This window comes from Onychostoma macrolepis, chromosome 23 (genome assembly GCF_012432095.1).
Source record: "Onychostoma macrolepis isolate SWU-2019 chromosome 23, ASM1243209v1, whole genome shotgun sequence".
Taxonomy (NCBI): Eukaryota; Metazoa; Chordata; class Actinopteri; order Cypriniformes; family Cyprinidae; genus Onychostoma; species Onychostoma macrolepis.
In genome coordinates this window covers 28,305,236-28,322,373 of record NC_081177.1, presented here as the reverse complement: position 1 = coordinate 28,322,373, position 17,138 = coordinate 28,305,236, and the positions used below count along the sequence as shown (strand labels likewise).

The following is a 17,138-nucleotide window of genomic DNA, read 5'->3' as shown; positions in this document are numbered from 1 at the left end:
TATAGTATATGCATACATACATACTATATATATTCCGGAGTGAATTTATCAATATGTAAACGTTAGTGCGCTTTGAACCAGTTCCACTTCTCCTGCGCAACGTGATATTCACGACGAGGAAACGCGCTTCGGGGTTGTGTGTATAATGCAACGCAATTTGCGCAGAGCTCAGAGTAATGGCGTCTGTGCGAGGCGAGCTCACAAGACTCACAAAATGAAGCGACGGAGGGAATATTTATGTTAGCAGAGGGCTTTTAGAAGGGTTTGCGGGCGCGGGATCGCAGCGAGAGGCGCAGACTTGGCAGCAGTTGAGGACTTTGATCGGTTCAGCGCGATGATAAAGCTCAAGTCCAACCAGACGCGCACTTACGACAGAGACGGCTACAAGAAGCGCGCGGCCTGCCTATGCTTCAGGAGCGAGCGCGAGGAGGAGGTGACCCCAGCAATCACTGCTGCCTTTATTCACTTCAAACTAATAAACATATCGCCAAATACACTTAGAAATACGTCCAGAGAGAGGTACAGGTACAGTTGTACGTGTCTGTATGAGGGATACGTTATTGGTATTGTAAGGCCACTAAACGATATTTGCTCACATCTGTTTTGTTTTCGATAGAGTAAGTCACCTGTTTAGTAAAACTTAGCCCGTTGTGCTAATTTACGCCAGTATGACATCGTTATTGCCACTACTTTAAAAACAAAGTGAATTTGTGATCTCATTCAAATATTTACCAACTCATAAAGTGGTCTTAACTTGAATTTGTCGGACATTTTAACGTACATGTGTAACCAATGCCATGCTTTTATCTTGCAGTATCATGCAAATATCAAATACGTGATAATTGGCTATCATCATCATGCATTTATTATCTAAATCTGATACCCTCACTGTATCATGACATTGACATAAAAACAACAACAACCGTGCTGGCTAATATCATGCTACAGTAACGATCACTAAAGTAGCTACAGTATTGCCATTTAGTATAAGTGGATCTTATTTATTTATTTATTTTTGTTCTGTTTTCCGCAATGTTAAAATGTTATAGAATTCAGGCACACTGTTTGTTTCACTCTGTTTAATTAATTTATATTTCTGTGCCTTTAATCATAATTCTTACTCATTATAAGGGTTCGTTACTCATTTTGTTATATTTGACATTTGCTTTACTAATACACTGAAATGGAAATTGAATTAAGTCAGAAAGTCATGCATAGTTGGTTGGATGTTTCCCAGACCATGTAGGCAGGTTATGACCTGTGTATATCCACAAACTAAAGCTTATTGCTAACAGTAGCAAAGTTATTTAAAATCATTTTTAATCTTGTTTTTATTTAATTTTTTTTCATTCCATTTATGTAGCATTTAAGTCAAAGCCACTAAACCAAAAGATATTTCTCAGGTTCAAATTTAAAATTTGTATTTGTGTTTACTCTTGACAATTATAAGATTAAAAAAAAAAAAGTGTTTAATATGGTATATGATAAAATATTTTGGTGCCTTGTCAGATTGCCATTTGTAAAATCTGGGTCTTAAAGAAAACCTGGTCCCACTTTATATTAGGTGGCCTTAACTACTATGTACTTACATTTAAATTAATAATTTGATACAATGCACTTATTGTGTACTTGTGTACTTATATTTTTAAAAATACCTATATGTACTTACATCTGTAATTAATTTCTGTAATTACATTTATAATTACACTCTTGACCCACCCACACCACTTAACCTGTCCCTAACCTCACCCGTATCCCACCTCAATAGCTGCAAAAGTGTTTTGCAATACAATATGAACACAATAAGTACATTGTACTTATTTTTTGATGTAAGTAGTTAAAGCCACCTAATATAAAGTGTAACCAAAAACCCAGTTGAAAACCATTGCTGTAATAGAGCAGGAGTGTCCAAACCTGTTCCTGGAGGCCCACAGTCCTGCAGAGTTAACTCCAATCTGGATTAAACACACGAGAACAAGCTAATCACGGTCTCCGAGCTCACTAGAAACTGCAGGACGCTGGTCCTCCAGGAGCAGGATTTGACTCCTCTCAAATCCACCTTTTGTCTAATGAGCCTACTGCGTTTTAAATTATGGGAGGCACTTCCGGTTTGGGGAAGTTTTCCACCCAAAAAGACTGTAACAAATAGTTTAAATCATAAGATTGCACTACAAATAATCCTTATCCATCATTTTGACTGAATGGGCTGTAAATTTCCATTCATTTTCTTTTTTCAGAAGTCAGGAGAATAACTTTACGTGTATATTAATGCGACATGATATTAACAACGATATCTATAGAATAGCTCTTTTCAGCCCGCTGCATTATTTTCCTCCTGATTATTTTCATGTTTCCTTTGTATTCCGCTGTAAGAAAATGAAAAAAGACAACTTATAGGCTACTGTGCATTTGTGGTCTGCTCTCCTGAATTAATTTACAATATAAACCATGCATAATTCCCTGGAATGCACTAAGAATCCTCATGTCTCTTTCCAGGTGTGTTTTCACATGGATGCTTTAAAATGTAATTTTTGCGAAAATATAGACATATATTACTATAATGATATTAACACATCTGTAATATTGAAGGAGGATCTTTAGGAGTTATTCATGGTGTGCTGAAAGTTATTTGTTAATGCTTTTACACTTTTAAATTTCCTTTTAATGCTCGATGGTTGAAGGCTGAGTAAAGTAACGTCACCTCATTTTACCCAGTTTTTTAAAATACTTATTGCGTTCATAGAGCAAGCCTTTTGCTGATTGTTTACAGTGTAAACAGAAGTTGCTCCCTTAACTTGCACAAAGCGTCGTATGAGGCGTAGGAGAAAGGTGGCTAGAGATTCCCCTGATGCTCACGTGTGTGACGTCCAGTGTTGTGACGGCTGTGTCTGTGTCAGGTGCTGCTGGTGAGCAGCAGCAGTCATCCGGACAGATGGATCGTTCCTGGAGGAGGCATGGAGCCGGAGGAGGAGCCCAGTGTTGCTGCTGTCAGGGAGGTGTGCGAGGAGGTAAGCATTCCTCAGAAACTCTTATTATGTGTTGGGTCTATATGGCGCTCTGATTTAGCCTGCGAGCATATCAGCACTCAGCCCTAGCAAACATGACAGAGATCAGGGATACATGTGGAGTACAGGAAGATGACAAAGAACCTCCACTCACTGGGATGTGGAGATCATTTCTGAATATTTTCTGTATGTGTGTTATTCTTTCTTGGAGGTTATTCCAGCCTTTTACAGCGAATTAAAACTGGGCTTGATCAGACAGTTGTTCTCTTCCCATCCTCCACTCCACAGATTTCTGTGCCACCTTATTTCATATTTATCTGCAGAGAACTGGTTATGCTGAAATAAGAGGTTTCAAGATGTTTTAAAATGTTGCAGGATGTTATAAATGTCCTGAATTCAGTTTTTCACACTTTTGTTTTATTCCCGCAGGCAGGAGTAAAAGGTACATTAGGACGATTGGTTGGCGTTTTTGAGGTGAGTGTTTTCTGATGGTAATCAACAAAGTTAAATAGAAATTGACTCCACAACAATGTATTAGCGGTACAAAAAAATTTCAAGAATAAATTCATAATGTTTTGAGAATTATTTTATAATAGGTATCTTTACATGAACAGTCAAAATTTTGAGAATAAAGTAGGCAAGTAGAGTAAAGTAAGAGAATAAAGTAAATAAAGTTGCAGCTTTATAGATTGCTTGATTTATTAAGAAAAAAACACTAATCAATAATAAGCAATAATGAAAATGACAAATTTGATTATTGATTAAATGGGAAAACTTCAGTCACATCACTTTAGAGTATGACAATATAATACATTACACTGAATTATGAATTTCTATGGTCCAGGGGCGGAGCCAGGAGGTTGCCCCTTTGGCCACCCCACTCACTACTGTACTCACAACCCTTTTGTTTTGACAAGAAATGCATTCATTAAGACTCGGATCCGCTTTATCTCTTTACGACCACATCAAATGGGAGACCATTATAGCCTACTTCAACTTCACCTCAGCGCCAGGCGCGAATCAAATGATGTGGAAACAGTGCCAGATGAGCTTCAGTAGAACAACGGAGAAATGCGATCTGTCAGCTGTTTTACTGCACTGAAAAAAACTAAGTGCAATAAGTAACATTTACTTAATTTTTATTTTGCAAGTTTTTGCATGCATATTTTTAAGTAAAATTTAAGTATGGAATTAAGTATAATCTACTTAACTAAGTTAAGTAAAATTAGCAAAGGAAATAAGTAAATTTAACGTGTCCAGTTAGAGTTTGACGAGTAATTATTTTAAGGTTACCCTGCAAAACTCAAGTACATTTCAATCACGGTTTGTAAGCACTGAAGAAATTCAGTTAAAGCATGTGGTTCACTTACAAACATGTATGTAAGCAAGTACTCAGCTCCTTATTCTTTATTCTTTATTTATATAGCTCCTTATTCCTTATCCTTATTCTATAAGGTAATATGTTGACTCAGTATAGTTACTATAGGTATCCAAATGAACACAGAGACCTCAATACTTGGCACATGATACACAAAGACGGCAAAAATCAGTGAATAGTTGAATAGTGTACAAAATGAACTCTAGATGTCACAAAACAGCAAGTTACTTAACCTAACAACAAAAGCAACATAAAACAGTGTAAATACACCTCGAAAACAGCAAAAATATTAACCCTATTAATTATTCATGCCCAAGTGCATGATGGGAACAGTGGGATCATGACTTTGATATTTACTTAAACAATCTTTGTAAAAATAACAAACAATTCCAAGTAAAATATACTTATAAGTTCAAAGTTTAAATTCTACAAGCTTAAATTGAGTACTAATATTGAATTTTTTATTTTATTTAATTTTTTTTTCATTCTTGCCTGAACTAAATTATTTAATGTAGAAATTACATTTGTTTTTCTGTATTATTTACTTCACCACAAAATAATTTTTATCAGTGTGTGCTTTAAAGGGGTCGTATGATGCGATTTCAAGTTGTCCTTTCTCTTTGGAGTGTTACAAGCGGTTTGTGCATAGATAAGATCCCTGAAGTTACAAAGACTAAAGTCTCAAAACCCAAAGAGATATTCTTTATAAAAGTTAAGTCTCTGCCACGCCTTCCTAAAATGGTTCATTCAAACATGCCCCCACATGTCTACGTCACTGTGTGGGAAGATTTGCATAACACCGCCCAAATGTATATGCAAAGAAAGAGGGCATAATGTTTATTCTCGCTGTAGTATTGTTGCTGCCGGCGCCATGTCCTGGAGATGCTGTGTTTCGTTGTGAAAGTGAAACTACTTTGTTTGGGCTTCCAAAAGAGGACACAACTAGAAATCAGTGGTTAAGTTGTATTTACAACACTGTTCCAGAACAGTTCAACCCAAATATTCAAGTGTGTGCAGCACATTTTCGGAGGACTATTTCCTGAACCTGATAGAGTAGCCTACAATGCCAGCTCTGCTCAAAGGCTGTTTCTATAAAGTGGGGCAATTCCAACTTTGCAAGGACAGTCTGGCGCTTCTGACTCACAGCCTGTAAGTATGTTTTCATATTTAAAGAATTTGCCACTGACTATTCAAACGCGAGTTTTGAGCAGTAGCGCTTGTTGTTTGTCATTTCTCCGATCACAAATGCAGACGTGGTAATGTTAACACGGCGCGATGCAACGTGACGCCTAAAAAGACAGTATAAGTCATTATAATCAGTAATTATGTCCTCACTGGATGCAACAAATGCCTCGTTTATAATGGGTTTCATTGTTTTAGTCTTGTCGCGCCGGGACACAGCATCACAATACGGTAAGGGGCATAACATTTCTGTCTCACTCTTGAGATATTCGGCCAATCACAACGCACTGGGTAGCTGGCCAATCACAGGGTTCCCGCAGGTCCTTAAAAAGTCTTAAATTGTACAAGAAAGTCTTAATTATGATTTCAAGAGGTCTTAAATTTGGGAACAGACCAGAATCGCGATACAGCTTAATGTGAGCGCTGCAAGTTTCAAAGTCTGGTGATGTGCTACTTTGTGTTCTGCCGTTACCGGGGAAACTGTTCCGAAAGCGCCTCCTGCTGGCAGAGAATGAATGAGCATGTTCTATTAGGTTGTTGTTGTGAGTAGGGTATTCCTGCAATACCGGAGGCTGTAGTTTCAGAACTGGATTTCTAGGGTTTTTTGTTTGTTTGTTTGTTTTTTTTAATTAATTTAATTAATTTATTATTATTTTTTGTATGTATGTATTATGTCAGGTCTTCCAGCCAGTTCTATCAAACCTTTACAATTAATCCAGAACGCGGCAGCAAGATTAATGTTTAATGAGCCAAAAAGAATGTAAGAGAGAATGAAGAACGTCACACCTCTCTCTATTCTAATTCTATTTAAAAAAAAAAAACTTGTCCTTTTAGACTTGCACTCTATTCATTTACTGCTTGTTTTCTAAAAAAAAAAAAAAAAAACTAACTAACACTAGCTTTTCTAATCTTTTTGTATTCTATCTGTTTTCTTTTTATTTATTATACAATTAACAAAAGCAAAAAAGGCCTCTAACACTAGCTTGCTCTATTCTTTTTCTGTTCTATGTTTTCTTTTTATTTATTATATATATATATATTTCTTTTAAATCTCTTGCTACATGTACTACGTTAGGCTAAATGAGACTTGTTATAGCACTTGCATATCATTGCTCTTTCGTTGATTTTGATTGCTTACATTGTCCTCATTTATAAGTCGCTTTGGATGAAAGCGTCTACTAAATAACTGAATATTAGTGGCTCATACTATTTTATAGCACTTTCTATTCAATTCTGTATATTATTATTTTTAAGGAATTATGTAGTTATTTAATTGACCAACTCCTAACCCTAAACATACCCGTTGGTAACCCTCTTGAAATATTTAACCTAATTTATTTCAATATATTCTGGTTTAAAATTCAGTTTTCTTGGAAAGAAGACTTGTCTGTGCCGCAGAGCTTCACGTCTGATGCGCTGTTTGTTTGATGTTTGAATCAGGGGGTTGTTTCATAAAACACGTTTACCAAATAAGCCAGGTTTATTTCAGTTAGTCTGACTTATTGTCAGTTTATTTGATTCAAAATAAATCAGACTAACTGAAATAAGCCTGGCTTATTTGGTAAACTTGTTTTATGAAACAGGCCCCAGATCTCCTCTGTTGGAATAGATAAATAGGGTCCTATGCAGTCCTAGAACTGCAGTCTCCAGTATTGCAGGAACATTGGGTTGTTTTTGTTCAGACCAATGCAAAAATCGACCCATGTTTTTACCCTGCAAACACAGAGCTGTAAATGTGAACTGGTGGATCGATACGGAGATAATTCATTATAAAAATCTAAACAGTAAAGTGTGTGTATATGTAATTTAATTAATATAATAATTTATTGATAATTGTTTAAATTAATATAATAATTAATACTTTTGACTCATCCATTTTCTTAAAAAATGGTTTAAAGGCTGAAATGTGAAGTGTATAATTTTATAAAAATTTCATTTTTGTGAAAACTTCTATCTGAACTGTAAATCATGCTTTTTACAGTCATTTTACAGTTTACCATAGACATTGCCCTACTCTGTTCATATGGTATTAATTTTATTTGTGCAGGTCTTAAAAAAAGGTCTTAAAATTCTTAAATGTGAGCTTAAAAATCCTGCAGCAACCCTGCAATCAGAGCACACCTCGCTTCTCAGAACGATGAGCTTTGTAAAAATCGACACGTTTCAGAAAGGCAGAGCATAGAGGAGCAACAATAATGTACAGTATGTGGAAAATAATGTGTTTTTTTTAACCTTAAACCACGTAAACACACTGCATTACACCAAATAAACAAAATAATGTTCATTTTAGCAACGTCATATGACCCCTTTAATTTTACGCGAATATGAGGCGCATGCTCTATATTGCTTCATCATAAATAAAGCACACAAGAAACTAGCATCCAGTGTAGTTAAAAGGCAATAAAAGCTGCAAACGGTGCATATATGTATGCATTACATTTCAGAACGTCTCTCAAATGCATATTCTAAAATATTCGAGATCACAATATAAGGTGCAAGCTGATATGAATTTTTTTATTTGTAATTTAATGCACAAGTAAATGTGAGCACAGTGCACTTATACTAGAAAACACTTTTTTTTTTTTTAATGTTAATTTGTGAAGTACAAACAAAAATGAAACCATTTAAATGCATAAAATAACTCATTTTACATTCTGGCATTTATGTGCTTTTGACTTCCGGCCTTTTTCACAATCTTATCACTGTCTGCATTTCTCATCCATGAGTATGCAATGTTAGAGAACAAGCTTTTGGGGTTTTGAGAACCAGAACCAAACTGACTGAGCAATAAAGCTAGTGAGCCCCTTTATTAAAATACCTGGAGTTGAGGAATAATACAAAAATTGTCATATTCACTCAGCATTACTCGGTCTAATTCACAAATATCTCAATTACAATTAAGTAGAAATGAATTGTATTCGGTTGTGTTGTAGGCGCTAAACAGTCCAGTACTTTATGGTCAAACACATTTTTGTATTAAAATAATGAAGATTTCATTATTGAAGGTTGCTGGCCCCTCCCTGGCCACCCCTATGAAAATATCCTGGCTCCACCACTGCTGTGGGCAAAGCATCTAAAATGGAGCAGATGACAGAGTTGCTAAACATGAGAATGCATTATATCCAGCACTTCAAATAAATGCATATAGTTTGCCTCGTCAGGTGCTTTGACACATAAGCCTGCTGTTTAATGCAATTGAGGCTTTTTAAAAAAAATAAAAATAAATATGAGCTAAGCTATGAGCAATTGATATGTTTATAATTGTTTAGAATGTAATGTTTACATTTAACACCCTTTTGCACATTATGTAGCACATAGCTTACATATATACAAGCACTAAGTTTATTTGTTGGGAAACAACATTGGGCAGAATTAAAATCTTATTTTAATTACAATTATTAATTTGTAATAATTTGATTTTACATCCAATTGATCAAAGAAATAATAGATTGATTTATCAAAATAATCATTAGTTGCAGCCATATTTTTAAAAATGTGTCACTAAAACACCATTGCAGTTATTGCTTGTGATTTAGTGTTTCCCATGAGGCTGCTAAAAAAAGTTGTTCTTCTTTACAGAACAGAGACAGGAAGCATAGAACGTATGTCTATGTTCTCATCGTAACTGAAGTTCTGGAGGACTGGGAGGATTCAGTAAATATTGGTAAGAATATGACAACAACAACAACAAAAACCCATAATTACATAATTTATTTAGAAAGTGGCAGCAACCACATCAGTTGAAATTTAGATATGCACGTTTTTGCAATTTTGTTTTATCCAATTGTACTTGCTTGAGTTTTTTGTTTGTTTGCTCTAATCAACGTCAAAGATGCACATGGATCCATTTGTGCAGTTGCAAGCATTGCCATAGAAACAAATAAGAGCAGCTCCGAGCACAATCTCAAAATCTGCTGCTAATTACCGTAATTCTGTGCGGTCGTGCTGTTATGTTTACTGGTTTTCTGGTGCCTCTTGTTGTTTTCAGGTAGGAAGAGGGAGTGGTTTAAGACAGAAGATGCCCGGCGTGTGCTGCAGTGTCACAAACCTGTGCAAGCATCTTACTTCGAAGCCCTTCAGCAGGACTGCATGACCAGCAACGGCACGTCTCTGGTGGCCACTTACAACATTAATCAGAACTCTCTGTCCAGCATCAGATAACTATCACAACAAACACAGAAGCCTCGGGCGAAATTCTCCATCATTTTCTACCTTTTCCTACCCAACTGAACTCCTACTGCAACTACTATCACGTCTTTTTTATTTCAGCGCGTTAATGGCTGCATCACATGAAAGCTGATTGCCTTACCAGCCTTTTTTAGTGTTCAGATGAAGATCACGGTCTGGGGACATGTGACATAAAAGTCTTTGCAAATGACAGTTTGTCTGTTTCTTCTTGCGTTTTAAGGAATACTTGCATGAGATTCTCTTTTCCTAATGCCAGGATTACTGAATGCAACTACACTTTACTCTTGTGTCTTGAAATAAGTAGTGTTTAAAGAGAAAGCTGTCAGAAGTGTTTGTAATGATGTTGTGGTAAACGTTTGGCCCTTTCATTCTGCAGTGTTTGCCTTTAGCCTCTATGGATATGCTGTTATATAGAGTTGGTTGAGTTTTTGCATGAATCGCATATTCATAGTCTTAGTTCTTTAAACTGCTAAACAAAAGAGAGATTATGTCTTAAATTGATCAAAGTAGTTGAAATCGTAGTCTTATTGCCAATATTACACACTCATGTTGGGATTTTTTCTCAAATGCAGCTACTGTCAAGTTAGTTGTGAAGAGCACATTTTCAAAATGTTCTAAATAGTGCTGTCAAACGATTCATCGCATCCGAAATAAAAGTTTTTGTTTACATAATATATGCGTGTGTACTGTTTATATATAAATACACACACACAGTGTATTTTTGAAGATATTTGCATATATTTGCATTCATATAATTTATCTTATATATTAATATATAAACATAACATTTTCTTAAATGTATACATGTATGTGTGTGTGTTTACATATACATATACTCAACCCACACATATATTATGTAAACAAAAACTTTTATTTTGGATGCAATTAATCACGATTAATCGTTTGATAGAGCTAGTCCTAATGTTTGGTAGTGCACTGCTTTTACCATTGAAGGTGGTTTTGATCGAGAGTGTAGGATCGTCTTTGGCGTCTAGTGTGGTGGTTTTTCTGGGTCTGCAATCCCAGATGTGAGAAAGCATTTAAATAAATGGCTTAAAGCAGTCCAGTTTACTGAGTGCACTGGTTTTGCTGTGGTACAGGATTTAATGTAAGAGGTGTGGATGTGAAAGGACATTCTGAGCCTGTTTAGGACATCAGTATCATAAATCTCACGGTCAGTGGTCAAACACAGCACCGTCTCAGCAGCTGTTGATGTCTGATTCTTCTTCATTCTTACCGTTCTTATCTGAGGGTTTTGCACCAGTATTCATAGCACAATGGCAACAATATACCAATTTCTCAGTTTTAGTTGCGATAATCTCAGTTTATTGTCTGTCCGCTCATAAACTATAACCAGTTGTGTATGTGTGTGGATCTGTGTACAGTATGTGGGTTTGTACGTGTGAATTAATGTGAATAATCAAAGGACTTGATGCCAAGGTGAGCTGTCTGCCTAATAATCTGCCTCTCATGGAAGAGGACCGATTTCGTTTGAAATGTTTACAGCTTGATTGTAGTTTCTGTTCAGACACTGGATATTCACTGACCTCTGTTCATTTGTTATAGATGACTGTTAATGGTGTCATTTCTTTTTTGAAATGCACTTTTCTAGGTCTTAAACAATTTAGTCTGTCCTAATTATAAAATGCTTCATTTGGTTTTTTTTAAATTTGTTTATGATTTATGAAATTGTCACAAGCATGTACTTCAAATGAGAATTGTTTAGGTCTCAAGAAAACTTGTCTTATCAGTATTTCAATGTTTTTCTCTTAAATCAGAAAGCACAAAAGTTAGTTTATTGTGGATAACTTCTAAAATTACCAAATCTAAATTGTTCTCTATGGGCTAAAACAGGAAAAATGGCCTGTGTTATTGTAATAAGATTAGTTAGCTAAACCCAATCCAAAGCTGGTCCTCCAATGTTTGTATAAAATGCTTCTTTTTCAGTAGTAAACTCAAAACCTATGGCGGTCGTGGCAGAGGATGGTGATCAATCTCTACACATTTATTGCAATCATTAGTGGAATGTGAATAAGCAATGATCAAATCACTTTGCATATCACTTCTATGCAGGTCTAATAACAGACTTGTCCTTAAATTGTAAATGCTACATTATTTGAAAGAAAAAAATGTTGGCGTTTTTACACTTGCTACATTGTTGGTGTTGTAGATCGAGATGTTTTGGTGTAAAGTATTGATTATTTCTTGAGTAAACTGAAAACATTTCAAGAATCTCAATGTCGTTCCTCAGTTGTTGCCCTTTTCTAACGCTTCAAGCACACTGTTTACCCTGTATCACTCTGCTGTATCTGATATTGGGAAAAGACATTTTGACCCAAGATTGTATAACAGTTGTGTCAACAAGCTATGAATAAAAACTCAAAAAAAATGCTACGTGCATATCATGAATTGCAGGTGCAGTTGTTGTCAGTTCAGTAGAATCAGTGGCAGGCCAAAGAAACTCCCACTGACAGTGACTTACAAATTGTAATCTGTTACTGATTCTATATATGGCAAAAATGTAATCAATACACATTTTAGCTAATATAATCAGACTACTTTTAGATTACTTAACTCATTTTAAATAGGACAATCTTGTATAAATATTAATATAAAAATACAAAGAGTAAGAAAATATATTCCATTTGTTGTAATTAACAACATGAAGTGGATTAAACATTACTAAACATTATTCGTGAAGTAAGTGCTGGGGGTTCATGAGTTTAATGAAAAGCTAATAATTAACTAATTTAAAATCAAAATAAAACACTTAATACAAAAACTAAATATTTTATTTGTTTACCTGCATGCCATGTGACCATATCCCAATGTCAGAGAAACGTAACATGCAAATGTGATACTTCATTATTAAAATATTTATTCTAATATCTCGAGAAGTTCGGATGACAAACAAGTGTATATAAGCACTAGGCTATTTAAAGGGGTCCTATTATGCTCTTTTACAAAGTCTTGATTTTGTTTTGGGGGTGTACTAGAACATGCTCTCTCATGCTTGGTGGTTCGAAAAATTAATTATTTTTCACATAATTTCCTTTATTACAATACCTTTCTCCCCAGCCTGGCACAAACGGCTCGATTAGTTCTGGGTTTGATGAAGGCCCGCCTTCCGAAAAACAAATTGTGTTGTGATTGGTTAGCTGCAGAGGTGTAAAAAGTACTCAAAGATTTTACTCAAGTGAAAGTACAAATACTCAGTGAACATTTTACTCAATTAAAAGTACAAGTATCTGGCCAAAAACATACTTGAGTAAAAGTAAAAAAGTACAACTTTAAATTGTACTAAAGTACTGTATTAAAAAAGTAGAAGTACTTTCTTTTCTGACAGACATTCAGAAGTTTGGTTAAAGGGAGAAAACGAAACAAAATGCAATGCTACAGGTCAAACATGTATATCTAGTGCAACGACAATTAAAATGCAGCACAGCGGAACACCGGGAAAAAAAATATAGGGAAAGGGATTAAAACGAAACTCCATCCTTTCCACCCTCATGCCATCCCATGTGACTTTCATTTATCAGATGAACACAAACAGATGAGTTTTAGGGGGAAAAAAATCACGTGTATGGGACATCCAAAAATGACACTTCAAAAACTACACAAAGTTAATATGACAGTAATGCATGCAACCCGTTAATGAATCAGTGTCTTCTTAAGTGAAATGATAGGCTTATGTAAGAAGGATACAAATACTAATATTTTAAATTTGACCATCGTGTTCACTTTGTGTGGGTTCTGAAGTGGTTCTGTTTTGCATTATCTGGACTAAAAATATGTGCTTGTGTTCTTCTTAAGAAAGAAAGTCATAACATCTGGGAAGACATGACGGTGAGTAAATGATGAGAGAATTTTAATTTTTGGGTGAACTATCCCTTTGAAGAGCAAGATGTGATGCAGAGGATGGAAACATATTCCACACAGAATACTAGAATGTGTTGAATTAATGAGGAGAGTCATAGAATTAAAACATACAACATTAACGTTTTTGTGTTGTTAATCTTTTAATTATTTATTTGGGGCTTTTAGAGTTTTTTTTCTCAGCAAATATTGATAAATAATTATTTGTTACTATTTAGATTAATTAATGAGCAAATCATGTAATTAAAAAGATTTAAAAAAAACAAAAAAACATTGACAGTCCTGATTCCTACTCAATGTGTCATATAATGACATATTATAAATACAACTTATCCACTACCTGGTAAGAACATCACTAAACATGAATTACAATTAATTTAACAAACAATGCTTATTTAAACACTTTTGGAGATTTTTAATTAATTAAGAAAATATTTACACAAAAATGTTAATGGTATTTAAATTCTCATCACTGATTTTATTTGCACTCAATCTTGTGCATTCAGCTAATATATTACACAGCTAATGGCTCTATCAATACAGAACAAATAATGAATAAACATTTTTTGGGAAAATGCAACTTTCCTACCTCAATATGCTTCCTCGGATTTGATGGTGAACTTTGAAGCCAGACATTTACCTGATGAAAGTCATAAATGAAGTAGAAATATGTGTGCTTGATGCATGAAACAATGATCATTGCTTCTCATGTCAAGCACACACGTTTGAGCTTCCGTTTACCATATTTAATGTGCATAAGATAAAATAAAAATGTAATGTACTTTTCAAGATTAAATAAAATTGTAAGGAGTAAAAAGTACAGTTTTTTTCTTCAGAAATGTAATCAAGTAAAAGTACAAGTAGTCAGTTTAAATTGTACTTGAATAAAGTACAAATCTCCCAAAATAATACTTAAGTAAAGTAATCAAGTAAAATTACTCAAGTATTTTACACCTCTGGTTAGCTGTCCCAGTGCGTTGTGATTGGTGAACAGCTTAGATGCCATTTCAGTACTGCCCCGCCCCTTGCCAAAGCAGCAAGTTCTGTCTGCTCCGGTATAGTTAAGGATGGCGTCAATATTTCTATATCAATTTAGCCGGATTCAGACCCCGAGAATATTGAACAAGAGGATCGCGCAGAACCTTTGCACGCACAGATATTTCAAGACACATTAGAGTGGTAACGTTATTGTTTTTTTTTTTGGCTAAATCATGTTTTAGATACGCTTAAAATAACTGCATTTACTATGTACAGATAAGTGCAACGGTAATATGTATTATGTTTATTGTTCTTTAATTCTAACATGAATTGCAGTGAAACTGTTATACAGTTGAATTTATTTATACCATAGTAAATTCTGCAGATTACATCATTGTCCAGTATTGTACTGTCAGCTATTTAAGTGGGAACTACTCCGTCTTTCAGCAAAAGCTTTTTGGCGAAACCAGCACTGTACTCCCTCATGTTGTGGAAGCTGTCCTCAGTAAAATGCGAAGCACACAGTACCAGAATGGGGTTATAATGCTCAGGAACAGAGTTAAAAATAAATTGCAACCACTGTTTCTTGACGTAGTTATTCTTGTAAACTTGGAGAATAGCTTTGTTGGGCCTCATGGGTCATGGTTAAATATTTGGCACAGGATGTTCTCAGGTCAGAATGAAGGTATGAGGTCTGAAAGAGAGAGATAATGAGCAAGCAGGAGGTGGTGTGCTCACTGCCAGTTTGAAGAGGATCAGCTCTGAACCGAGATCAAATAGTTGGGCTGTCAGGGACTAACAATGCTTGTGAGCATCTGACCCTCAGACAGAGGAGAGGAAAAATCTCAGACAAATCTACGACAGTTATATCAAGGTATAATAGATGCCAGGGATATCCTGTACAGGAAAAGGGGAATGAGGTCCAAACCATGAGACCTCCGTTCATCTTCGGAACACAAATTACGATATTTTTGATACATTCTGACAGCTCTCTGACCCTCCCATAGACAGCAATGGAATCAACACGATCAACGTCCAAAAACGTAGCAAGGAGATCGGTAAAATAATCCATGTGACATCAGGGGTTCAACCGTAATTTTCCGAAGCTACGAGAATACTTTTTGTATGCAAAGAAAACTAAAATAATGACTTTATTCAACAATTCGTCTATTTTGTTAGTTCTATTTTCATCTATTCGATCACATTCACTACAATTCACTACAGACAGTTCACTTTCAGTGTTATCAGTTATCAGTGATATGTGTAAGTTATATGTGACAAAATGGCAAATAAACATATTTAAAGTGTTAATTGTGTTGGTCTAAATAACTGCTAAAATAATTATTCTTTTGTTTTTTCATGCTTGCATAGATGGGTCATTTTTGACCCGTGTGTGTAAACTTGAAGTTGCAACACAAAACCTAGGAAAAACCAAAATATTAATTTGTGGTCATTGTAAAAATATATTTTAAATATTCATGGATCATGGAATTTATAGATCAGGAAATATTAAATGCTGAAATAAACTGATTTCAAAAGATAAAACAAACAAACAAAAAAATGCCCAGTGAAGCATGAATTAACATTGGAAATGAATACGGGTCATTTTAGACCCATGTTGTGTATTAGAAGGGGTTTTCATAGCATGTGCATCAGTGGGTTAATAACAGTTGAACTTGTGGTTGTTCTTTTAAATGTTCCTTGGTCAGTCAACAAAAGTCAACAACAACAACAACATGAATTGTAACAGCTTCAGTTTCTGAGAAATATACAATGCGTCACCTGGCTGTACTCCCACACAGGTATTTGTGTGAGGAATATTACATTTTAATCAGATTCATATAACGCTTTTTAGGTAAGATGCAATAAGGTGAAAGAGTACTTGTCAGTCTTACTGACATCACATTTAATGTGTTTTACATAATATGTATATCCTCTGAGCAAAGATTATATAACTGTTGAATGTTTGGCAAACCTGAAGGGCAGGCATGGGTGTATGATTATGCATAAATATTTATATAGCCATCCACACAAAAACATCTATGCTCTTGCATTCACACTCTCAGTATAAGAATAAAACCTGAAGACTCCAGAAGAATAAGATGCAAAAATGACATGAACTTTTCTGGAGGTGAAAACATAGTCTGCTGTTGTCGAAACATGCATACTGTACTATTTGTTTAAGAGCTTAAAATGAACACACACACACACACACATATATATATATATATATATATATATATATATATATATATACATACATACATACATATATATATATATATATATATATATATATATATATATATATATATATATATATAATATAAAATTAGAATATCATGAAAAAGTTTTTGGTAACTTATTTCAAAAAGTGAAACTTTCATATATTCTAGATTCATTACATGTAACGTAAAACATTTCAAAAGTTTTTTTGTTTTGTTTTGTTTTGATTTTGATGATTACAGCTTACAGCTCATGAAAGTCCAAAATCCAGTATCTCTAAATATTAGAATACAGGTGCTGGTCAT

General features: G+C 34.7%; 1 protein-coding gene across 1 annotated transcript; it reads left to right on the top strand.

Annotated features, from left to right (window-relative positions):
* The first annotated feature begins 141 nt into the window (after positions 1 to 141).
* On the top strand, positions 142 to 12,162 carry nudt3a (nudix (nucleoside diphosphate linked moiety X)-type motif 3a). The gene is made up of 5 exons (XM_058764081.1): positions 142 to 433; positions 2,898 to 3,008; positions 3,435 to 3,479; positions 9,145 to 9,229; positions 9,554 to 12,162. The coding sequence occupies exons 1-5, from the start codon at positions 335 to 337 to the stop codon at positions 9,724 to 9,726; spliced, it is 513 nt and encodes a 170-aa protein (XP_058620064.1). The 5' UTR covers positions 142 to 334; the 3' UTR covers positions 9,727 to 12,162.
* Positions 12,163 to 17,138: the final 4,976 nt, after the last annotated feature.